We start from the raw sequence: 26399 nt of genomic DNA on the forward strand, positions 1-26399 counted from the left end.
AACCATATTTGAGAAGGTCTGTTTATTAGCATAGAACCGGTTTTATGATCAAGAAAAGCCTGGGGTGGGTTGGAACCCTAGTCATGCGTTTGAAGGTAGAAAAATTAAGTCATGAGTTGTAGGGTTAAATATCTATTTTCCATTTCTGATTTTGAATGTTCTCAAAGTCACGATTTACATTTACCCATTTTAAATGATTTTTGGGAGGGGAAGGGCAAAGGAAGGTATAGTAGTAGGGGTGAAGGAGGACATTGAAGTAGGTAAAAAGGGGAAATGAGATACCGAGGGATGGATAGAGAGAGAAGTTTAACTAGGGAAAGAATGGTGGTGAGTAGTAGGGGTATATGTAAATGAGGATTCGGAGAGAAAAAAGGAGTCAATGAGCGCATGGATGGAGGAAATTGATAATGATAGAAAAGTGATAATAGGGGGAGATTTTAATGTTAGGACAGGGACAGAAAGAGGGATAGAATATGATGAACAGGACGAAGGGGGTAGAAAGTCGAAAGATAAAGTAGTGAATAAGGGAGGTAAAGAGTTATATAAATTCATCAATGAAAGAGGGTGGGCAATAGAGAATGGGTGTGTGCGGGGGGATGAAGAAGGGAAATGGACATTTGTAGGGGAGAGGGGATGTTCAGTTATAGATTTAGTATTGATTGATGAAAGAATTAAAGAAAGTATAGTGGAGTTGAGAGTAGAGGAAAGGATTGAATCGGATCATATGCCAGTTGTAGCTGGGGTAAAAGTCAGGGGTCTAAAAGTTGGAGGAGCAAGTCAGGAAGATGGGGGGTTTAGGAAGTGGAGTGTGGACGGAGGAGGGTGCACAGAAATGTGAGGAGGAATTTAGAAAAGGGGTTAGAGGAGAGGAAAGTATAGAGGCGGAGTGGGAAAGTCTAAAAGAGAGGGTGAGAAAGGCTGCCGGGGAAACGGAGAAGGTAAGAGTGAGGAGCAAACAGGTATCGGGATGGTGGGATGAAGAGTGTAGGGAAGGAACAAGAAATCTGAGGGAGTCCTTGCAGAAGTTTAGAGACGGGAAAATAGACAGGGAGGTGTACTGTGAGGAAACGAGGAAATATAGTAGACTGTGTGAAGGAAAAAAGAAAAAGGAAAGAGAAAATATGGGAAACTTGGGTGGGAAGTCTATCGTAAGGACAGAAGGACAAATCTGGGGGGTGGTAAACGAAGGGAGAAAGAAAAGAAAGGGGATAAATAATATCATAACGATGTAGGAATGGGGCTTGTATTTTGGAGAAGTTTTGGGAGGGGTGAGATAAAGGAGAAGTAGAGAAGGTAATAGTTGAGAGGAGGAGCCAGCGCGAGAGGAGGAAGGGGATATCACTTTGAGGGAGGTTGAAAACACCGTGGAATAGTTAAAAGATAATAAAGCGATGGGGGAGGATAGGATTCCTAATAAAGCTTGGAAGTATGGGGGTGCAGAGAAGACAATGGAGTTGTGGGGAGTGTGCCAGAGGGTATGGAGAGGAGAAGAGTGGCCAGAGGACTGGAAAGAAGGGGTGGGGTGCCAATAGTGAAAAAGGGGGAAGGGAAAAGTGTAGGAGAATATAGAGGAGTTACGTTAACACAGACGGCGCGGCGGCGTATAAAATATATGTGGGAATATTGAAAAAAAGGTTAAAGAAAGAGGTTGAGAGTAAAAAGTTGTTACCGGAAAGCCAGGCAGGATTTAGAGCAGGAAGGGGAACGATAGATAACATACATGTGCTAAATTATCTGATAAATAGGGAAATTGCTAAAAATAAAGGGAAAATGCTAATAATGTATGTGGATTTCAAGGCGGCTTTCGATTCGGTCGACCGCGGGAAGTTAGTGGAAGACATGAGGAAGAGAGGGGTGAGGGAAGGATTGGTAAGAAGATGCGAGGAGGTGCTAAAAGGAACGTGGGGAAGGGTGAGAGTGGGGATAGATGTAAGGGAAAAATTTTTGACGGAAAAGGGAGTAAGGCAGGGCTGCCCACTAAGTCCCTTGTTATTCGTACTGTTTCTAGCGGACTTGGAGGAGGAACTAGAGAAAGGAAGTTGGGGTGGAGTAGAGTTATCGGGGGGGGGGGGGGGGGGGGAGGGGGGGGACGGTCTATGCATTGGCGTACGCAGATGACGTGGCATTGTTGGCAAAGGATGAGGATGATATGAAAGATATGATTAGGATGTTGGAAAGGTATGTTAGTAGGAAAGGGTTGAAGGTTAATACGGGGAAAACGAAAATAATGAGGTGTAGGAACGGGTTAGGGAGAACAAGGAAAGTGTTTTAGAATTGGCAGGGTAGGGAAATCGAGTAGGTGGGCAAGTATAACTACCTAGGGTATGTGATGAAAGCAAATGGGGATCAAAGCGAGCACGTTAAGGAAAGGGTTAGGAAAGGAGCAAAAATAATGGGGCAGGTATGGGGAATAGGAAAAAAAAAATATGGGAAGGACTGGGGTAAAACAATATGGTTGTTTGACAAGCTGGTATGGTCTGTGATTAGTTATGGAGTCGAAATTTGGGGGTGGAAAAGAAGGAAAGAAGTAGAGGATATGCAGGGAAGATACTTAAGATGGGTGCTCGGAGTATCCAGAAGGGTTGCGGAGTACATGGTTAGGGAGGAATTACAAAAGGATGTGTTGAAAGAAAGAGCAGGAATGAGAGCATGGGGTTATAAAAAGAGATTAGAGGAAGGAACGGGGGGGGGGGGGGGAGTTATCATGGAGAGGCAGAATGGAAATGAGGGAAAGGGTGACAGCTGAGAGAGGACTAACGGGGTGAGAAGCAGAGAGAAGAGACTTCTTCCAAGGTAGAGGATGGGAAACGGTGGAGGTGGAGAGAAGATGGGAGAAGGGTGAAATGAGAGGAGAGGATTTAGTAAAAGTAGAAAGAAGGAAGCAGGAGGAAGAAAGATGGGAAAGAACTGTAGGTTCGAGAAGCAACAAGGAATATAAGTTTGTTAAAGAAACGGGAGTGCCAGAATATCTTAAAAAAGGGTGGAGTGAAGAAAGGTGGGGAAGGATAGCAAAATATAGACTACGAGATGAACTGAAGGAATATACGTATTGGGAGAATAGAGAAAATAAGTTGTGCGGTATATGCGGGATGAAGGAGGAGACGTGGGAACATGTGTGGGAGGGATGCTCGGGGCTAGGAATGGAAAGAGGCTGGCAAGAGATGAGAGGTGTGACGATTTGTTTTTTCTATTCTATTACAATTTATAGCCACCTTGGATGAACTATCGACTTTTACACTTTCAACAGCAAATCATCAATCTGAATACGAATCATGAGCACGCTCGACCATGAAACACTTTCGTTCTCGTACCAAATAAATAAATAAATTAGGGATGTAAAAATGAATTATTAAAAAAAAAAAACACTCATTCATCCATCCATTCACTCTCAAGATTAAAATAACACAAAAATAAATCAAAGTTGTATAAATAAAATGGTAATAAATAAATCAAAGGTGTATAAATAAAATGGTAAATAGAAATCATTAAAAAATTATTCATCCATCCATCCATTCATTTGCAAGATTTAAAATACACTTCTCACACACAAAATATTCACGTAAAAATGTCTTGGTTATCTTCCCATTCCATCCAACTTTTGTTCTGTCTGTCGTCGTCGAAGTCTGTTTCGTAATGTTCGTTTTCGTAGATGTATTTTTCACTTCATCTTATATGACCAAGCAAAGAGAAAGACAAACCATGACTCCGACACTCTGTTATTCGTACGGTGTCTTATCGTCGAATCCTTTCCGCGTTACCGCGAATGCCGTCTCCCACATAATCGTCGTCCCAAGCGCCGCGTCTGGCTTGTCACCGTACTAGCTCGACTATTTGACTCTCACAGAGGGGAAATTTTGCGTGAGGAGGGACAAGGAGAAAGATGGTAGAAAATAATAGAGAATTTCTAGAGATTGAGAGAGTGAAGAGCGAGAAGGGAAGAGAAAGTGGAGGTAAAAATGTAAAACAAAATTGTAAATAGTTTGTAAGTATGGGGTATAAGTGTAGTATAAGTAGTAGGTTAAGAGTTTTGTAAGCGGAACAGGGGTCCGCAGATGTACCCCTGAAATTATGGGAGCAAATAAACATCTTATCTATTTTAAGTACTTTTTTGAAAGCTTTTTCCATTTTTCATTTTAAATGTATACATTGAATCATTTTATCCAGCAGTGACCAGAGATCAGCAGGTTGATCGCACGGGAAACATTCTAGAGTGGAGGGTTTGCGTCTCCACTAAACCTCGACCATCTGTAGGGAAGTGACAGTGAGATTTTTGGTAAAGCAGCGTCATTTTGACCTTTGAGCGATGAAAAGTAAGCACATTGTTGGTGAAGTACCGTGATTTTGTTGATCGGTTGATGAAATTGTGGTAACGTAGTACGATTTTGATGTTTGGATAGGACGTTACGACGTCATCGCATAGAAGGGTTCGACTCTGGGTAAGATATCGGTAAGTGTCGCTAGTAGGAATCTGTCTCCAAAACCCTCCTTGTATTACTATTGCTCTTAGTGTGTCTATTTAAGGTTAATTCAGCATTATGAATAAGATGTTTTGTATCTGAAATATCACATGTTCAATTGTGTTAAATAAATTACTTGACCTGCATTTTTTCACAGCTTCCGAAATACGAAAACGCTACGTTACTGCCAGTAATGGTGTACATCTTTGGTGGACGATACAAAGTAGGAATTAATCACCCTGAGCGATGGGGTCCACAGTTTCTTCTTGACAAAGATGTGGTGTTGCTAGTTCCTAGTTACCGTCTTGGAGTACTGGGATTCTTTAGCACCACGGATGAAGCTTCACCCGGAAACTATTGCCTAAAGGACATAGTCCTGGCCTTGGAATGGATCCAAAAGAATATTCAATACTTCGGTGGTGATCCTAAGCAAGTCACTATATTTGGGGGAAGTTCAGGCGCTGTCACCATCCATTATTTGACGTTATCGCCCTTGACGCAAGGTGAGATCTGATTAACGATTTTGTGAAGGAATCATTCTAGAATAATATAGTATGTAATCATTTGTGAAGTTCCATCTTTTAGCATCAGCAACTGCAATTGTAGAGTTTTTGATGTGATTATTTTTTGTATGGATGTTGCGCTATATGCTATTTTATGTTTTTCGATGTCAATTAGACGTATGATGTTCATTCATTGAAGTCGGCTTTTTTGGATCGAGGTTATTTCAGAAATTCAAAAATTAAAACAAATTCATGAATTGAAACGACTGCAGTTTAATTAACCTCTGAGAGGTCATCTTTAAATTTCGTCACACCAATTTCATAGTGGTTGAGTTTGAGAAAGGTTACACCATCTATAGTCGACGCTAGATATACAGCCCTGCCAAAAAAATTTACACCCACCACTTTTTCGGGTTCACCAATACTTGCATAGCTCACACGTACACGCACTATCGCTAGGTGGTCCAGAAATCCCATACCTACTCTACTATTGATTTCTAGTGCATTTTCCGAAATTTCGATTTTTGCTTTGTCGTATAGCTAGTTCTATGCTAGAGGAAGAACAATCGAATATTTTGTGCTAAATACTATGAAATTGCGTGTTGTTATTGGCAACTTTCTTCCTCGGTCATTTAGCCGATGTCCATATAGAAGCCAATGCTTTTAGAATTAACTTTTCTTTTTTTTAATTTGAAAGTTTCAACCTGCAGTTTGTCTTAGGCTTGCACTTATTTCCACGTGAACTCTTTGTCATATCTCACAAGATTTCGCAATGCCAATCATCCCTTGTTGTAATGCGCAGAAAATTGAAGACTGACATCTTGAATTACGCAACACAGATTTTTTGAAAAGTTCAAAATTCTGTGAATTTCCTTTCCATGAATCTCTTTCCATGGAATCCACTTATACTCCAAGTCAGTCATATTTCCGTGGAATGACCCATACGTACTTTAAATCATTGATATTTTCAAGGAATGGCCCGTACATCCTGTAGGGTGCTCGAATATCCTTGGAATGACCCATAAATGCCTGAGGTATGATTTTAATCAGCTCGAAAAATAATATTAACCTCTAGACGGCCGGCAACACCACTATAGTGGTGTTGCCATGATTCGAACATATTCGGGGAACATTGGGGGATGATTTTATGGAAGTATCCCACCAAAGTAGGCATGTATTAACGAAAAAAATCCCGGCCGCCAGCAGGTTAAATGAACCGATTCCAATTGTATTTGTAGTTCATAAATAGAAAAAAAATTATTCAAATAAAATTTGTAATTGAGAGAAAAACCGATACTAATAACATTTGTCATTTGTAATTAGGAACCAAGACTATTTTAATTACAATTGAGATTTGTAATTAGCAGAAAGATCGATACTAATTATATTTGCAATTTGTTACAAGAAAACAAATCAATATTAATTGCATTCGTAATTAGTAATCATAAGAAAAGTCGATCCGAAATACATTAGAAATTTGTAATTACAGTGAAACTTGCCGATAGGCGACATCTTCCGGACTACAAATATTGTCCGTTATTGAGAAGTATTCGCTATGCAGAATTATATTAACGTGTAAATTGTGCTTCTGGAAATTTTTAGACTGCTCGTTCTACAGAGGAATCCGTTGTTGGGAGGTGACCGTTAAGAGAAGTTTCAGTGTAGAAAAATAAGAGATACTATTTACATTCGCCATTTGTAATGAGACGAAAAATCGATACTCATTATATTCTTAACTTGTGATTAAAACGTTTCCAATTACGAATCATAGTTGTAATTATTGTTTTCACTCGTGTAAAAAATTGAAATTGTAATTAGTAGCTACATTCTTTCGATTACAAATTACAGTTGCATTTGTAATTTGTAATTAGAATATAATTAATTAAAAAAACCCAACACTGTTTATGATCATGCGCTTGACTAAATCAAATAAGGGAGCTCTCTTAGCTATTGCGGGGTACAACCTGCGCAATATTGTCGCAATGAACGATGTGTTCTGTCATGCCGGGATCGCCCTCTCTGCTGAGTCAGGTCGTCAGACAAAGAAAAATTTCCTGATGGCAAAAGCCCAGGTCGTTACAGGACTTCTACTTCGCCACAACGGGGACAGCCCTTGCCCCGTAGCAGTAGCGAACTAAGAAGGATTGGCACTCGGGGCAAACGATGTAAACCCCCCCCAATTTTTATTTTAGGACAATTGTAGGAAAAAGGAAAATCAAAGTCTGGCGTATTTCAGTTACACGTGCTTGCATGCTTTTATTGCACTAAAATTTTCAATCACGTCATTGAAATCTATATTCTTCGTGTGTTGACTTTCTACTGAAAGGATGGCGAGATTGGGCAGTCTACTTTGACTCATCGTTGACCTTAAACAGTTCTTTATTAACTTGAGCTTTGAGAAACTTCTTTCGCAAGCTGCGACTGTTACGTACACAGTTTTATGTAAAATCTCGTGAACATAGACAAGCTTGGCAATGACTGAGAGTAATCTCACTTTACAATGAACCTCAGCAATTCTACTGTTGTCCAATTCGCCGCCTCTGCGAAAGTGATGCTCGCAGCCTCCAAGTGACCTCTTGATCGTAGAATTTCTAGAACGATATTTTCATCTGAAAATTCATCGTGAGTTTTGGTCAAATTTAGAGCAAGCGCGAGAAGTTCTTCTTCTGCTGCGTACAAAAGAATTTTCGGTAGAACAACTGCAAATATCGAAACAATTGCACGCATTGTCTTGGATCGATGCTCGAGCTCCTCATAGAATCGGTCGATATATTCCAACATAGCCCTCTGCATTTCTTCTGGCAATGTTAGACCAGCATTTGTACACCGTTCTCCTGGCATCATTTTTCGCATTCTTCTTCTACCCCATTTTTTTATCGAAATTTCCCTGAATTCACACTTTTGGGTTGCAAAATTAATAGCTCTCTCTACTATTTGATTCCGTTCATTCAGAAGAAATATTTACAGTGCGTTGCATTTGGCCAAACTTTTATCCAGCGTCAATCGCAAAGTCTGCATATACTTCTGAGTAAGATTCACTTCTTCTAAGACGTCACACGGCAATACGAGATAGCACAAACATGTAAAGTCACATAGCGCAGGTATGAGTGTAGATGCTGTCCCCCTCGTATCTACATTTTCTTTACTGGGATCACGCAAGAGCTCGAGCGTGGAAACCAGTTATTCAGAATTTTGTTTCATCGGTGGCACAGCATCGTAATGAGCACTCCATCTCGTCTCTGCAAGTCTTTTGACAGATACACTTACATTCTTGATCAGTATTTCCCATCGATGTGTTGATGCTGTGAAGAATATATAGACCCTCTCCAAGGTTCCAAAAAAAGTTACACTTGAACGTATTATTCCGAAAGAGAGGACCCCACAAAGATTTGACGAATGATTTGTACAAGGCATAAACAAAGCTTTGAAATTCATTTCTTCGATTTTTTTCTGAACTCCATCATGAACTCCAGCCATGGTTGCTGCATCATCATATCCTTGAGCCTGACACAAGTTGATGTTGAGTTTACCTTCCTCCAGTTGCTTCAATATATCTTTCGTGAGTTCAGTGGCGGTCTTTCCGGATAGTGGAAAGAACCCAAAGAATGATTCCTTTATTTCAACTTTGTCACCGTTAATGCGAACGTATCTGATCACTTCACTCATCTGATCAATGTGAGCCTCGTCTGAAGTACTACCAAAAATGATTCCAAAGTACTTTGCTTTTGCTAAAGCATCCAAAATTTTCTGCTTGATTGCCCACAATGCTGATGAACTCATTCTGAATGCCCTTAGACAAATAAGATCCTACTCTCTTGGTATTGCCGACAGCATGCTCTACCTTAGCACATGTTCTTTTAAAACGGCATCATATTTTGACAGCAGTTTCACGAATTCGAAAAAGTTACCTCTGTTCTCGGACGACAAGTTCTCTCTGTGACCTCGAAAAGGAAGATTTTGGTGAGCCAAAAACAGAGTCACATCTAAGAGACGATGTAAATATCTCTCCATTTCTGTTTCTCTTTGTTGATTGCTACTCAGTGGCTACAATCAATCATTTTTTGTAGTTTCAATGGCACTCCCAAAGCTTACCATTTTTCTAAGCATGGCAGGTGGTGCTCAGCAGCCTAGTGTTCAAATACTTTTGGGTTCAGCTTCCACCATCCATTGAACCCCGTGACAAAGGATTGAATTTCTGTTTCGGCATCGGCAAAAAGTTTGCAGCAAAAACAAAACAAACTACTTTTTGACTGAGAATAAACCATCCACTTTCTCAAAACTTTTTGACCATTTGGCAGTGCTTTACAGAACCATGATGTCGTCAGATTTTGTGTCTTTCCTTTTGTTTTATCCCCTGGCCTTTTAACTGCAGCCGCATTGAAAGGGCCATCTGTTGAAGATATTCAATAAAATCATGTTTAAAAGAAACTGCCATAAGAAGGTTTGCGCCTCTGCTGGCACCCTTTGTAACCACTAACCGATTTTTCTCGCTCAACACTTCCGGCAACCTTTGTACGCAAGCATTGTTACTGTACGGCATAAATCTGATATTAATAAATATCTCTTAAATAAATTACCCAAATGGTGCTTAAACTCATTATTACAACACCATTTTCATTTCGAAACTATTCACTGCCCTTCTTTATAAGAACAACTCGCAAATCAGCAGGCACTGAGATTGGCCAAGAGGCAATATCAGAATAAATCGCAAAAATATTCGTCTGATCGTCGTCAAGCTCTTCTTCCTGTTGATCTCTACCTCGCCCTCCCTCGTCCTTATCATTCTCTCGTTCCTCTTCTTCAACAAACTGTATTTCTTCAATTCGCCTTTTTTCTTCTTCGTCAATCTCTCCTATCTGAGTTTTGTCTACCGTTCCTTCCTTGTTTTTATCAAAATCTTCCGATTTGGCAAGCAATTTTTGTTCAGCATTTTCGTCTGTAGCACTCAATGTTGAAAATGTCATATATTTAAAGATGGATCCAGATTTTGCTTTGGTCTCAAGGTGTTTTGCTTTCTCAATTTTTCTTTGCTGAAATCCGCTAGGCCTTTGTAGGGTCATTGCCGTGTTTTGGTATAGGTTTACATAAAATTGTACGTCTGTTTTCTTTGTATACTTTGTAACAACTAGCTCGACTGATGAAATGAAAATATCAATTAACTACGAAATTGTAAATGCATTCAATAAGTGGGCAACAGAAAATGTATATGCAATGAAGGGTGAGGTCAGAGTATTACAGAATTTGACCATTTATTAGAAAAAAAACGTGTGCGGTCCGGGGACCCCCGTCAGGAACGAAGTTCCTTACGCTTTTTCTTCGAATGTAATTCGATATGGAAATTTGGATTCTAAACGCAAAATTAGATTGTTTTATATTGGAAATGGAGATTAGTGAAAACAAAATGTGTCACAAATACTGACTCAGAGATTTAGGGAAACGGTTGAAAAAACAGTTAATCAGGTGCTTGATTGTTTTCGCGATATTTCGTTGAAGCAGCGTCACCGGCAAGTATGACAGTGACGCCATCTACGCACCTCAGTCAGAGGCGCAAGGGGAGGGGGCTTAGTGCCGCTCAGTACTCGCTGGTTCGCACCAGGGTGAAGACGCAGTTGTACGATGTCGGTATTTCAATTGAATAAACCTTAGTAACGTGTACTTAAAAACCTTCCATGAGTTTTATTTATTCACTAAACTATTCTTACACATCGTCAGTTTTTTGCCACTAGTTCAATTATATGAGGCTGGAAATTTAAAAAATTTCAGGTAGTTAAAAAAAAAAAAAAAAAATTACTCTGTCGGGGGATACAGGGCAAAAGTGAAATTTAATTTTTTTTTCCCGAAAATAAATTCGTTAAAACTGTACAATTTTAAATCACTTATAATAAACAATTTCTCTGTCTCTCTGTTCGATAGAAACCCTAGATATGCTCCAAGATCCCCGGTGATAAGAGAATCCGGAAGGTGGTAGGGAAATAAACTTTAAAACTCGGTCACAATAGTTAATTTTGTAAATAATAGTGCTTTATTTTGATTTGAGCGATTTTGCTTGGTAGAATTATTGTTTTGGATAAGTCCGAAGACCCCGATACTCGAAAACCGATCAGCACAACGGTTGATGAAACACTGGCGATAGAGAGGGAAATATTTTCGTGTAACGCCTTGGCGTAGCAATTGCGCTACTCGATACAAATTAAATACGTTTGAATGATGAAGGCTGGTCGATTTGCCGAAACACTCTCCCCAATAAATTTTTTATGCTCTTTTACTATTACAGAAAATTTTAAACAGAAAGTGATTGTTTAATGAAAATAAAAAAGTTGCGTGGAAGTTCGGAAGTGTGAAATTTAATTTGTCATTTTGTTATTCTGTTTGATTAATACATCCGATGTCAGAAAATATGGATGAGGAAGTAGAATAAATTTATTCGAGATATAATAAGACGGCAATGTTCATATTATTTCACCTATTAGTCCTTTTACACAGCGTAGACTTTATGGTGCAGGGCACATATATATGTACGATACTATTTTTCACACGTAAAAAGTCAGATCTGACAGTTGGTCGGCTGATACAACAGTGAGCGGCGAGGGGACGGTTCGACAGAGTTTCAGCAGTCCTGTATACAGATAGCACGAGAATCGCGCCACACAAGAAAAGGCGTATGAAAGAGAGAAACAGCTAAGGGTTTCACATTTGTGTTAGTAGATTGGAATGTGATGATGTCACATCTGCTGTTTCGCTGTCAGTGTTCTTGTTTTTGTATAGTCTGCCGTGAGAAGTTTCACTTCAAAAATATTTCATGAATTTAGAAAATAGAGTGCATGCAAGGAGGTAACGTAGGCTTTCCAGGAAAGGTCTCAAGTCAGGCTGCTTCCCATAAATTATGGCTCGTAGGCGAGCGTGGGACGAGTTTGCCTTCCAGGCCTTGGATATGTAATTTTCATTTGACGCAGAAATAAAAATGTATTGTGGTAATTTTATTTAGAATTGTGTATAGAATGGGGCTGTGAGGCCCTTTTTGTATTTGAGATACGTGGACTTCGATACTTGGAGATATATACGACAACGTCGAAATCGACTAGGGCACCCTCTCAAGGTCATATAGTTCTCCTACCTTCACTGACAGAACAGACTCACTCTGTTTCTTTCCATATTAAATAAAGAAACGTACGGAAAGGGTTCTAATTTCAATCATCGTTTGCCGACCTTGTGTTCTTTTGTTTATTTAATAAAAGAAGAAAAAAGGTGAATTTGCTCGCTCAGTAAGGATAGGAGCACTACGTCACCTTAAAGGCGATCGACGAGTCAGTGCGCGAATGTTTTGAATAAAGCCACGCGCGCCAAACAATACTTGATATAAATAGTTTCAATCTTCAAAAATGCCATACTTATATCACGATGATTTTGCTCCTGGCCATATTCTACAGTCGTATTAATATTTTAGATTATATGTGACGTCAAGAAGCTTATGAGCTCCCCCCCTTGCCCCTCTCGCGTCTTGTCCAGCTTTATGGACTCCCTCCCTTCCCCTTTGCGTGTGACGTAATTAATGGATGATCTCGGAGTGACCTAACCCATGACGTGACATTATAAATTCAAGTATCTTTTCAGGCTCGTAGCACGGAATACTTATACATATATGTATAAGCAAATGTCAGCCGGCGCGGCGGCGCGCAGAAATAAGATCAGCGGCACATACGCAACCTGCATTTAATAAAATACCACGTAGACCCCCCCCCCACTGACCGTTAAATCGAGATCCTGTGTAGAACAATCTTATTTCAGGACTATTTCACAGATACATAACTCAGAGTGGGTCAGCACTCCAGCCTATAGTCCTCCAGGACCGTTCATTAACCGCTGAAAGAGCCATTCATCTTGGCGAAATTCTTGGTTGCCCGACAAAGACGTCAACAGCCATTGTCGACTGTCTTAGAAAATTTGAGGCAACGTATCTCACTGTCGCAGACTCAGTTTCCTTCAGAGGTGGATACACTTGGATCCCAATCGCTGAACCAGATCTCCCAGGCGCAATGTTCACCGACACTGCGACGAATCTCGTTGCCGCAGGGAAAATTCGCGATCTTCCCTATTTGGTCAGCGTTTGCCGGGACGAAGGACTTGTTCAAAGCGCAAGTAAGTATAGAAACAAATAATCGTAAAAAGGCTGCCAGTATTTTGAAACTACAATGTCATGAACAAAGTTCAAATATATGAGGTATTCTATACCAATTTGAGCTGGGACTAATCCTTGACCTCTTGGATTGGGCTGGCGATTTTTGTATGATTGTCTTGACTTTTGAAGGCATTCAGTTTTTTCGGATTGTTTTGGTTCTATTTGAATTGTGAACAATTTTTCAAAATCAACGTATGGTCGACACAGTTTAACAATCTGCAGTAATTCTGAAAAATACTGTATCCGACATCCAAGTTTTCGACGAGAGGGTACATCCAACATCTCAGGTACTTGACGCCGTACTGTTAGGGGAACGGTCAATTTATTTCTAAAGCAGTTGTTTGCGAGGAATATGATGGTAATAAAATTGCAATGAACGTTATATAATTAGATCAGGTTCTGTAAAATGAGTAATAATGGTGTAAATATTATGAATAGTTGTACAGATTAAATTTTGTTTGAAATATTGACGGGAAGTTGAATTAACAAATTAAATGTAACTCTCATCTTGTTTGAAGCATCATGTGTTAAAAATAAATGTTAATCCCTTTAAGTTTGAATCGTCAGTCCTTATAGATCTCGTTCAATGTCAGAATTGGTGTTAGGAGATTGAAGGAAGAGTACTTTTCGGCCGACTGACGATCTCGTTTTGATTTTTTTATTCATTAACTGTTAAAAAAAATAAAACGTCGTTTGAGCTAAAAATTTCGAGAAAATTTAAGAATTTTTTTTCGTCACCAAATAGGAGAACAAAGCACTATTTGCCGAAAATTCATACCATGTGGTTGATGAGTGTTTTTTTTTTTTTTTTGTTCTAGACCACTGATTCTTGCAATATTATGCACACGAATCAACCGGCCACGAAAACAATCGAAAGGCGCGAAGAGACCTAACGTTATCAGATTTTTTTCCATTATATTTTTTTATCCTCCTCAACGTGTACATGAATTGATATCAAAAAATTATTGATATTTAATTAGTTCATCCCAAATTACTTTCTGAAAATCAGCCTGTTTCAACGTTCGCCGCAGTGGGGCAACCCCTCAAGTTTTTCGACTATTTTCAGGAAGAAACATTCTGAAAAAATTGGAAGGAACAGTCCAACATGGATGGTTGCTCAAAACTTTTTACATGTAACACCGGATTTGGGGAATTTGTTAAATTTTTCAGAACTATGTCATTTGTGGCAATTTGTTTATCTTGAAAAAAAAAATCTCTTGGGAAATAATCTGGAAAATGCTTAAAAATCTGGTATTACATACCTGCCCGTAATATACATATATAAAATGTTCAGGTGACCACTCATAATGAATTGACTCTTAGCGTTTCTAATTTTGTTGAGTGATCTTTCTGAAAATAATTAAAAAAATTAGAAAACGCCATCCCACATCAGCTCAAAGCCTAAAAATTTTGATATCCGATATAAGATTTCGCAGAATTATATTTTCAGATTTTTAATTGTGGCGATTAATTTGTGCATTCTGAAACACATTTGTGGATACTTCCATTCGATTTGAAAAGCGCGAAAAAAACTGAGTGTCTTCGAGAGTTCAGATAATAATAACGACATATAAATGATCGCCACGTGTAAGCCAAATCTGAGAGGTCCAGGGTTAAATCCGGGTCGAATCGATACAGAAATTTCACATTCTGAAGAAACCGCGATTTTCAGTGTTGTGAATTTCTTTAGCCTACCTTCTCTACACTAAATATAGGAAAATGAGTGTTTTTGTTGTTTCAGTTCGATTATGTTTTCGACTCGTTTCATCGTTTGTTAGTGAAGTTATGAAAGCAATCACGATAATTCCGTAATATCTTACAAATTCAGCTATTCTCTTATTTTGAAAAGTATTTTAGATTGTATGCAAAGAATCATTTTTGTTGAATGTGAGTTATATCAGAAGTATATGACGAAAAGAAATGCCAACAATATTTGCGACTTCTCCGAGGACTGCAGATTTCTTGATCATCAAATGAAAAAACTCATTTTTCGTGTATTACTATTTTCTTCTTGCATTTTAATTCTTAGAAATAATTTTCTGAAATACGGTAGAAATTCGAACTCGTGTACATTGAGTTGTAACCGTAAGAGATGACAAAATTTTCCATTTATATGAAAACTTGAAACTGACGTCCTTCGATTTAAGCAACAGTCCCCACCATATCGCACTACCCCGTAACATCAATATAACAACTATCTTGAAATTGTATTTTTTGTAATCCCAAATTATTTTTTTCAGAGTTTTTCAACGACCTAAATGGATTCCGGAAATTTCTGGATGATATTGATTTTCATTTACCATTGCTTTTGCGTTACGAGCATTTACCGCAAATCAACATAACTGCACGTACCAAAGCGTTGAAGTCATACTATCTCAACGATCTGAATGCTGATATACGATTGGTAAGTGTGTTTCTTAAACTCATAACAGTACATTGAGTGGATCGGATAGATCGTTTCCAACGGGTCTGAAATGTAAAGCATGAGCCGAAACCGAGTGTACGCAACACTAAACGCATTACACGACTACGAGTATGAAGTTGGCAGTACGGGCCGAATGTATTACGAATGTATTACAAATGCATAAGTATTAGTGTAAATGGGCACGATCCAAGGCAAGCGCTGTAATTACACGAATCCACAGACCTGGGAATAGGGCACGGATTCACGATAGTGCCTGTCAATATAGCGACCTGCTACCTCTCGTACTTCCCAAGATTCATACTCCCTGTCCATAACCCTAGTATACGATCCATCCATAATTCCTTAGTTTAAGACGAGTAAAAGATTGAATCGCGCTCAGTGACACCACTGGCAATGAAAAAAAGTACCTAAAAAAAGTCTTGGTGCGGAAATTTATCTTCCTGAATTCGTTTCAGCACTCTTCCGAAGTAAGGCATTATACGCATGGCCCAAAGGCTCCGAAAATCAAATTTTTGCAATATCTGCTTGGAAACTTGGATTTTTCAAGCTTGTGGAGCGTGCGTCAAGTATCCCATTTCGGAACTGTGTAGTAAAATGACGTTGTTGCATGCCCACAACTAAAATTTTTCACCGTATAGTACCTTCTTTGACGCATACGCATTTTTGAATAACTTAGTTTCACTCATCATGTTATTGAGCGTAAGTCACCCGACCTTACTTTCAAATAGTCTCAGTGGCACCACCAGCGCGTTTCAAATCATACTTTTCTTCAAAGATGTCGCAAAAAAATAGCGTATGTCACACATTCGAATATACGATATCTGATTCGTGTGATTGCAATGCTCGCCTTCGCTGATGTTGTGTTCATACTAGTATTCGTCCGATTGCTGCAGTTGTCGTTTTTGCAATCAATCCTCCTTCCGCTAATTACTTACTTTTCGCACCAGTAACACAATATGCTATTTTCATATTTTTACATTTATTCTAACGATTATCTATTATGACCTGTTGTTTTTGAAAATTTGTACGTTTTCACTGTTCTATACTCCGACTTTGTACATTAAAAATTTTACGGACCCAATTTTCAAGCTGTGCAAAACTCAATTGTGACCACTGATCTCTATACTAACTGGATGGCTGACTAGCGTCTTCGGCCTGAGGCGATTAGAAGCGGCCGGAATCAACACCAGCGCATGAATAGCCTCACTGGCGCTAAAGAATCACGTGATTCACTGTGTATGTCATTGGCTAAAGTGACAGAACCACGTTACTAATAGTACATTATATAACAAGGGGATAACGTCCAATTTTATTCCTGTGCTAAATATAGCACTTGATTTCCGACTTAGCTACGGACACATTATTGACTTGACAAGAGAGACTCGATATATTTTCTGCAATATTGAATGTACAATTGAGAACGTAGATTAATAATGTAAAAATTCTGTCTGAAAAATATATATAATTAGTATATGGGTGTGGGTCGGCGGGAGCTAGGGTGAGGGAGCGCGTCCAGATCTACAGGCCATGATGAGAGTGTAGGGGGCGAATCCCCACAGAAAGGCTTGGGGGGAGCAGAGTTACCCTCACGTAGGAAAAAAAATATATATCTGATATATTATTAAATAGAGTGGATGTGCCATTGAATATTGCATAACCATGTAATATTAAAATCTATTCTCATAGAAAAATCCTTGTGTCATCGAATTTCAAGGAATCTAATCAATTTCAACTTTATTTATTGAAATGTAACGAATTTGTTGAGTACCTACTTTTAAAATTTTGGATTAAAAATCATAATAATTCTTCTATTTATGCGTGAATGTGATCATTGCATCAGTTTGAATGCTAGAATACTATTGAAAGTTCATAATAATACATATGTCTATTTTTGCCATCTTCTCGAATTTTCACATCCTCGCCGTTAAAAGGGAATATTATGCTAGATTCGTCCGCATGTCACGTCAAAAAGTTAACATTACGGTTGGATCGCGAATGAGTCTATTTCTGATAGGCTATCATCCGCGTGACCTTTTAGTATAATTTTGGATATTGCAGCGCTAGTTTCGATTTTTGGAGCTTGTAATCGACACAAGGTGCCGTGTGCTGGTAGCATAGGAGTCGATCATTCAGTTAGTATAGAGATCAGTGATTGTAACGCTTCTATGGTGTGACCATTACACTTATTGTCCCCATACCCCTCTTTTAGCTCTTGGGTAACTGGACACAACTTATAGGCGATGCCATGTTTACCTACCCTGCTTGGGCCTCGGTACAGCAACATGTGATCCACGCAAAAAATCCCCTATATTTCTGCTCTTTTGACTACCGGGGCACCGTCAGCTACAGCTACATGTTTAGCGGCGGTAACGAAGATGATTGGGGCGTGGCACATGCTGATGAGCTTCTATATCTCCTTCCTGGACAGCCGGACATGTTTGGACCACCAGGTTACGAATTCAGCGAGGCTGATTGGCACATGGTAGACACGATGGTGCAATTATGGACATCTTTCGCGACCAAAGGGTAAGGTTTCCACATGGTGTCCAGTATTGCAGAAACAAATTTATATGTAACGTCAAAGAAATATTTTAGTAATATTTTAACTTTCTGCTGACAGTGGAAATGTTAAAGACAGTTTGCAGGAATATTGCAAAGGTATGTTCTTCTACTTTCGATAAAAATATAGCTGTTGAGTTTTACGCAACATTGCATAATGTTGTCTGAATGAACCTAAATGTATGAAATCTTGCAAACTTACGTCACTGTGAAGTTTTAAAAATCATTTCAAACCTTGATAAATTGATTTGTTGTAATGTTACCCTGCTGCTATATTTTTACAATATTCCATGGCGTGTTAATCATATAAAAATCTACAATTATAGATCATATGTATAATAAGGCAGACTAGATATACTAGTTTTGCTTATTTTTAGATTCAATTGTCGTTATCGTAGTTACGTATTATTAAAGGTTATGGCCACAAATGGTACAAAGATGCTTCGACTGATGCGAACACTGATTTTTGATTCATAAAGTACCTTAAAAATTAGATATTTCTGTCAAAAATTTTCTCAACGTCGAATTTCAATAATGAATTGTGTAATTGAATAGATCAAAAGTCATATTAATAAATACAGAACCTTATAAAAGTGGCTTCAAATGGTGCACCCAATTTATTTTAAACGATATTTAATGATATGACATGCTTCCAGAGTTCCAGAACTGAATACGGGCAACACAATTTGGAAGCCATACTCACCGTCCGAAGATAATTACCTTCAGATTGGGAATGGACCTGATGCTAGTATTGAAATGAAAAGTGGATTTCACGTGGAGCGAATGAAGTTTTGGAAAAAGCTCTCTGCCACCACATAATTGATTTTCTTACTGTTGAATATATTCAATAGAAGTAAATACGAATAATACCGCGAAAAGAAAAGTTAGATATAAGTAGGTTGGCGCCTCTGCCGCCACCCAACCCTACTACTTACCTTTTTTTTTCGTCGAACAAGTATAGTAATAAGCAAGCATTGTATTGTATCACATAAGGTCTATTATTCAATAAATATCCAAGTTATCAAATAATCGAACATTGATTAGCCCGACTAAACAATATTTACAAACTTATGTTGAATGATTCGTAACATTAACAATGCAATGTTAGTATGTTGTGTGATACCTTACACTCGGATATACAAACAGAGTTCCATCGTATCCGTTGATTTAACATATTGTTAATTTCTCAGGCATGTTATGATAGTTGGTAAGATTCAGAGCTAGTTCACATGATTCATCTCCATCAGTAATGTGCCAATTTCCAGGTCAAGGTCATGTAGTACTCCAACCTTCCTCCACCGAGTAAATCCACCCTTTTTCTTCCTGTAATAAATAAACAAATGAACGGAAAGGGTTGGTCGTGCACCCAGCTGATTGTGAATTTCATTTATAAAATTATCGTAATTTCTAGTTCTCGTCTATCGACCTCAATATTGTATGAAAACAGTCTCACGATCGCTTATTTTACTCTTCATTCGTTCCAAAATTGCGCAAAGTATCTCAGCTATGCACTTTTTGGCCCCTGACATACGGGAAATATGGAAATAGTAACAAGTATCAAAAAACCACATATTATTTTGACGATTTTCGGGATATCAGTAACTTTCCTGAATTTCGCTGTAGAAAAGATCAATGAATCGTCGAAATTTGAACCCTTTCCATTGGTTTGTATATTTAATACAGGAAGAAAAAGGGTGAGTTTTCCCGGTCGGTTAGGGTGGAAATACTACATATCCTTAATAAACCATACGCGTTGATTCAAAATTGCTGCAGATAGCTAGTTAAATGGGGCATTTTGAAGCTTGGCGCCAGTTGGCCGGGGACGCTGCGGGGAGCTTCAGCACCAAAATTTTCTGCTGTTACCGGCTCAATTAATATCGTAATCGACATTACCGAGTCGGTAAACGTAGGCCACTGCCATCGCCTCCAAGCTTTCGGCGCCCTTTCACTGGCTTGAAAAGAGTACACATGGGTGTCTATTAGGGTAGTCCTTATTGAGGGGGTTGACGATTTTTTTCCGGGTCGCCCTCCAAATCAACTTCAAATACTTTAAAAACAATTCCCTAATTTTTTCAGTTTTTCATCTCAACCCTAACCCGTGCCTGTAAGAGGTTGGATTTCCCCATTTTAAATATGAGTGTTTCGGACACGTTCTTAGTATATATTTTATAGTAAGAGTGATAATATTCAAAAAAATCTGTAACTGGGAAGTTTCATTGGGCATTAGTGCTATTATGCGAGAAAAAATTCATATTATCATACCATACAATCTCGACAAGTTGCACACCCTCAAAATTCGACTTTTTTCCATTTACAGGAAGTGCAATTTGTCTCGATTACCTGGTATGATGGTGTGAATTTTTTCTCAGATAGTAGCACTAATGCCCACTAAAACCTCGCAATTATAGATTTTTTTGTATGTTCTTACTCTTGCAGTAAGATATATGTACTGAGAATGTGTCCAAAATACGTGTATTTTAAATGAGAAATTCCTCCCTCTTACAGGCACGGGTTAGAGTTGAGATAATAATCTGAAAAAAATTGGGAATTATTTTTGAATTATTTCAAGTTGACTTGGCAGGCGGTTCGGAAAAATTCATTCCACCTTGATAAGGACTACCCTAGTGTCTATCTTTAGCAAGCTCACCCCGGGTACCGTTGGCCGCGAAGCAGATTCCGGACTCTACGGGATGGCCTTTGGGCCTGTGTACCCTGACCATGAGCCGATCTCCTTTCCCTTACCCTGGTGCCCCTGGCCGTGAGGCAGACTCTGGGGCCACCTACCCCACTGCCCCGCCACCCCGTTCGCGAAGCGAACTCTGTGACTTGGACGTTTGGGGTTACAGACTCCTCCACCCCGGCTCTCGTTCTTTCTTCATCCCTTCTCTTTGCGTCGGCTGCTCGTGTCACTGATCTTACCCAGCCGTCAGTGTTTATCCTAAGGTTTACGTGCGCTTGAAAAATATAAATCTGCTCACTCTCTCTCTCTCTCTTTTTTAATGTAACACTATAGGCATACTTAGATGTACGAGAATGCGGGCGGATGGGTGAGGAAACAGAACCCAATGGCGGATTGCGTACAAAAATGAAATGTCATCCTTACAAGTTTGTTCAGTCAACGCAGGTGCAAATACATACATGGTTATTACATACTTATAACGAATAAATGATAATTACAATGTTCTTATTACTACATAAGATATGTTAGCAAAGTTTTCTTTTTTACTTATCAGTCTTATAATCAGCGACATTACAATTCTTAGAGGTACAACATTGAAGACAACTTATAGAATAAATGTGATTCAAATTGGTGGTGTTATTTTTGCGTTTTGCGACATGGACTATTCAGTGGTTGAATAATTCTGCAATACGATCGTTTCTGTTGAGGTCTGGAGTAAATATACTGAGAAACTCCCGCAGAGAAAAACCAGCAGCCATAAAGTGCATAAACATAATACAAAATTGTCCACATACATCAGAATTGAGGCTTTGAAGCAGTCTGTCGTTCCAGTCGCATCGTCTGCAATTTCTTCGTAAAGTCCGCGCGAGCAGCTGCTGATGCGTCTTTATAACCTCTGTTTTCACCAGATTCTCGCTTTGCTCGAACTTGCCCCAAAACGAGTTTAGACATAATTTAGAAACTTATCGCATGCCGGGATTCTTGGCAATACGGTCGCGATCTAGCCGTATACCCTCGACCCGCTCGTACTCATCAAGGTAGCGTATTTGAGCCGGCTTGTCCTCGCATTCAGCAGGCCAGCTGCTTGCCTCTTGCTTAATCTTGAGGAAGGTGTCGATGTAGCCGGCGAAATGCCCACCTTGACGAGTAGTCCGGTCAAACGATGTCACCGTATACGACCAGACCAGATTTCGCGTATGCTCTTGATCTTGTATCCCATTTCCACGGCTTTTTTCAATTCGAACGACACCCACGTGCCCTCGAATTCTCGCGCAGCCTCGTCATCATGTCTACAATCGTCCTGATTCAAACTCTGACAACATGAGTGGCACAAGGCAAACATGAATTTGTCATGCATGCGCACCGGCAAAACAGGGTGATAAAGATTGCGAGGCGGTAAAACTCTGCACTTGATGAGCCCCTCAACTCGCGTGATGTCGCAACCGCTCGACCCTGACTAGAGCTTACACTCCTCTCCAATGTAGACCGTCGGGTGGCCAACCGGGAACCTTCCATTCATCAACTAGATCTAGCGAATCTCACCATCTCGGAATGGTCGTGCATAGCGCCACTGCGGTTCAGGACTCTCTCGGCGTGAACCTTGGCTACAAGGAGGGCGCGAGGTAAACACAGCCCGTCACTGTTGACAATCTGCACGACGGATTTTTCAAGTACCCTCGCGTGCGTAATCGGCTTCGGCTTTCCGCGACCCTCCAGTACTCCAACACTGTGTACCGTGAAGACGCTGTCAACGTAATACTCTGATGCGCCCTAGGCTACGCTGAAAACTAACTTCCAGAGGTCACTGTGCCGCGAGTCCCCCACCGGCCGGAACGATAACCACGCAGGACCATGATTAAAACTCTCCGCGCTAAACGTGAAACCTATGTAATCGCTACTCCTGCACGTTGCTACAGCATACGCATGCGGGTCTCTGAACACGTTCTCTAGCCACTCCACTGGATTAACACCCGATTCAGGGGCCGCGATTTTCATTCGCAACTCACGCCCTGTCACCGCGAATTTACGAATAAATCTCGCTGATTCACCGATAACCGTGAAACGGTTACCCAGTGACGCAGCCCCGTCCTTAGATGCCTGACTTGACTCTGTCTCGCTCGCAGCTTCACTCTCCCGCTCCGATTCTCTGCCCGCGTTTCCAGAGTCAGCACCCTCTGTCTCGCCATCGTCAGCGTCGTCGTCGAATTCAAATGTCAGGTCGGAACCTGTCTGTGTCTCGTCATCGTCATCGGCATCGTCATTGTCATCGTCGGACTCGAATGCCAAATCGGAATCATAAGTCGGAGCCCTCCAGACCCTACCCCCGCCGATCTGTACGCCCAAGGTACTGGCGCCCTCGTTTACGCGAAACGGACCAGCAGTTTGCATAAGGTCCCCTGTTGTACATATAAAACAAAAATAAGACTAAATCCCATGGTAAAGCGACGTCAATCCGTAAGTATAGTCGAATTTCACGTTTTGACTAGAAACGCACACCCTAGAGTACCCACGTGATCAGTTCCCCTAAAAAATATCCTCATCCATCGCTGGCGGTGTATAACTCATTTGTGTGAATATCCCACTCTTGGGCGTCTGCTGCCACGAGAATATTACCGCCTCATCCATCGGCGATATCGAATAATAGTCTCCTTCTTCTTCTTCTTCTACCACTGGCTCATGAGCAACGATCGGATCTAATTACCCACCCCCACCCAAGAAGAAATTGCCCGTGAGTTCATATCAGAATACCTGATCTGCAGTTTTATTTTCAAACTTTTCCTATATACCTTGAATTTCCAACACTCCTGACGGACTTGGACGTGACAACACTAAGGTCGACGCCTGTGATGAATCGATTTCTGCAACGGACACAATAACCTTCAGTACACGCGTGAAAGAAGATTTATAAAACTCTTGGAAGACCGCTCACGCATAACGTATTCACGCACGGGTACTTCATGGTATACGGCATATCGAAAAGCCAAATCATCTGGACTTACCGTCACGACCTCCGACAGAAATTGGCTCCTCGGCGGTCCCATTGTCCACCATCGCTTCATCCTCCCCTGTATGTTCCGCAAGCGCCAACTCCTCACAAGCAGCACAGCCCTCGGGAAGAGCTGCCACGTTCTCCCTGGTGTCGTCCATCATGAATTCTAACGAAAGGAAATTTTTATACATCACTCGCGCACAACGTATTTATACACGGCAACTCCCTGCTACGACACAACGAACAGGCAATCATCTGGACTTACCGTCACGTGCCGCATAAATCGGATCCTCGGCGGGCCTCCTTAGTGCTACTCTTTGCGACGCAATCACCTCATCGGTGACGTCGACGACCTCGCAAAGAGCCGCCTCATTCTCCGCGGAGTCCTTCAGCATCGCGCGGAATTCTGACAGTTGGAAAACTAGTAGTAGAGATACAAAAGTTCTGGGACATACAATAGCGGCGGACCGGCAGAGTAGCCCCGATTCCTACCTTACCGACAGTCGGCAATTTACCACCGCGATGGCAAACATTACCCCCAATAATGTTACCGGCTAAAACGTTAACATAGATAGCGCCATCAGTATTTTTGCCCTATTTTACCGACAGACAATTTGACAATAAAATTTTTGGCTTAGTCGGATGAGCAGCCATTTTGATTTTTTCACCGTCAGATGAGCAGACATTTCAAATTTGTTATTGTTAGATGGCAGACATTTTACCCACGAAATTATTATCTCTGATCTTACCGACAGTTGGTGTTACTGGGTGTTGCTGCAGGTTTGTCGCATGTGGCACCCCACCACATTATCGATCAATCGATATTCCACCGATCGACTCTGCGTGATGTTTCCAATGCTCGCCGCAAGATGGCAACTTTTTTTTTCATCATGTGGTTGGGTAAACGTTTCAAAAACTAACGGTTGGATGCTTCGAATAGATGTTTTTTATTTATCAGTAATTACATTCTGTTTTCGGCTTATGCATAATACTGAAAATAGATCATCTTATTTTAAGTTGAACAAATAACCTTACACATTTTTCTTTATTGAAACAATAATAATAATAATTAAACATCTTACCCCAAAATTGACTTATACTAATTACTTGACCGTGCCACTAATCTGACTGTACTCGACAATACGATCATGCAAGATCATGCAATAGGCTGCAGTGTTTGCGGGAAATTTCACGCTTGCTTCAAATTCCAATCGAATATCCACCGGTCCTCTTTTCGAACCGTTCATAGTTTTCCACTATGAGTCAAAAATTTTCCCAGAGTTTTTATCAATATGGTGATGGGGAATGCAGAAAAGTTAGAACAAATCGGAAAACTTTGTTAGCATACCAATCAAATATGATAATCATCGCTGATTTAAATTAGCATTCATAGTAGCGTAAGTGGATCGGTTTAGCACTATATATATATATATATATATATGGGTACGTCCAATACTTTTCGACCGCAGCCTGCGGGCTTTAGTCAACGATTCGGCTGCTGATTTTTTTTCAAGAAATTAGGTTATAAAAAAAGACGATTCTCCAAATTTGAGCTTAATATAAGAAAATCCGGTGGCTATAGAAATTTTTGAAGTGTTTAGTAATTCAATTTTTTACTTATTTTCACGATTTTTTTATGGGAGCTCTATGAGACTTAAAGACTCGAATCAAACGGCATTCTCCTTCTCTGACCTTGTATTTTGAGGGAAAAAATAGTTTTTTACTCCAAAGTAAAATTTGTATAAGGACCCTTTTCGTGAACTACTATTTTAGCAACATTTCGCATAACTTTGAAACGCTGCCAAGTCAAGAATTTTCCAAGTAGACGGCTCAAATTTTTCGTCTAGGTATACTTTATCACTACCTACACGAACTATTATTAATTACCACGTTCCTTTTTATATACGGCCTCGCAAACCCAACTGATTTCTGAAAAATCGCTGTTTTCAGATAGCTGTAACTTTTTTCTATCAACTCGAAATCGCTTGAAGATTTCAGGGAATATACTTTGTTCTATCCTCAAACAACGCTGAAAATTTCCAGCTAGGAGTCGAAGTTGTCAACGAGCTGTGAATTTTCAAAATGTTCAAGTTTCCCACATAATATTTCGTATTTCATGGCATTTTTGACTCGTATTGGAAAAATATGGACGGTTTGGAAAGAGGACCGGTGGATATTCGATTGGAATTTGAAGGGAGCGTGAAATTTCCCGCAAACACTGCAGCCTATTGCATGATCTTGCACGATCGTATTGTCGAGTACAGTCCGATTAGTGGCACGGTTAAGAAATTAGTATAAGTCAATTTAGGGGTAAGATGTTTAATTATTATTATTATTGTGTGAATAAAGAAAAATGTGTAAGGTTATTTGCTCAATTTAAAATAAGATGATCTATTTCCATTATTATGTATAAGCCGAAAATAGAATGTAATTACTGATGAATAAAAAACATCTATTCAAAGCATCCAACAGTTTTTTTTTTGAAACGTTTACGCAACCACATAAGAAATAAAAAAGTTAGCATCTTGCGGCGAGCATTGCAAACATTATGCAGAATTGATCGATGGAATATCGATTGATCGATAATGCGACCAACCTGTGGCAACACCC

At 39.9% G+C, this 26399-nt stretch overlaps 2 protein-coding genes across 3 annotated transcripts in view; one reads left to right on the top strand and one right to left on the bottom strand.

The window, feature by feature from the left end:
- LOC124211005 (carboxylic ester hydrolase-like) overlaps window positions 1-19138 on the top strand; it is a 32601-nt gene extending 13463 nt beyond the window's left edge. The window contains exons 3-7 of one of the 2 annotated variants that reach the window (XM_046609599.2): window positions 4615-4960; window positions 12746-13096; window positions 15377-15540; window positions 17771-18087; window positions 18777-19138. In XM_046609599.2, coding sequence (XP_046465555.1) covers window positions 4615-4960; window positions 12746-13096; window positions 15377-15540; window positions 17771-18087; window positions 18777-18939 — 1341 coding nt within the window. In that variant the 3' untranslated portion in view covers window positions 18940-19138. The remainder of the gene's footprint in view (window positions 1-4614; window positions 4961-12745; window positions 13097-15376; window positions 15541-17770; window positions 18088-18776) is intronic. The other variant, XM_046609600.2, reaches the window with a different exon arrangement.
- A 2243-nt stretch (window positions 19139-21381) lies between these two features.
- Window positions 21382-24184, bottom strand: LOC124211023 (uncharacterized). The gene is made up of 5 exons (XM_046609651.2): window positions 24055-24184; window positions 23800-23955; window positions 23587-23658; window positions 23311-23493; window positions 21382-23196 (listed from the first exon to the last, which is right to left on the bottom strand). The coding sequence occupies exons 1-4, from the start codon at window positions 24182-24184 to the stop codon at window positions 23324-23326; spliced, it is 528 nt and encodes a 175-aa protein (XP_046465607.1). The 3' UTR covers window positions 21382-23196; window positions 23311-23323.
- Window positions 24185-26399: the final 2215 nt, after the last annotated feature.

Source organism: Neodiprion pinetum, chromosome 2 (genome assembly GCF_021155775.2).
Source record: "Neodiprion pinetum isolate iyNeoPine1 chromosome 2, iyNeoPine1.2, whole genome shotgun sequence".
NCBI lineage: Eukaryota > Metazoa > Arthropoda > Insecta > Hymenoptera > Diprionidae > Neodiprion > Neodiprion pinetum.

Coding starts and splice junctions, on each gene's coding strand:
- LOC124211023 (XM_046609651.2), bottom strand. CDS start 24,184: ATGCTGAAGGACTCCGCGGAGAATGAGGCGGCTCTTTGCGAGGTCGTC. Junction 23,956..24,054: donor GATTTATGCGGCACGTGACG/GTAAGTCCAGAT, acceptor TCCTTTCGTTAG/AATTCATGATGGACGACACC. Junction 23,494..23,586: donor AGGAGTGTTGGAAATTCAAG/GTATATAGGAAA, acceptor GTGGGTAATTAG/ATCCGATCGTTGCTCATGAG.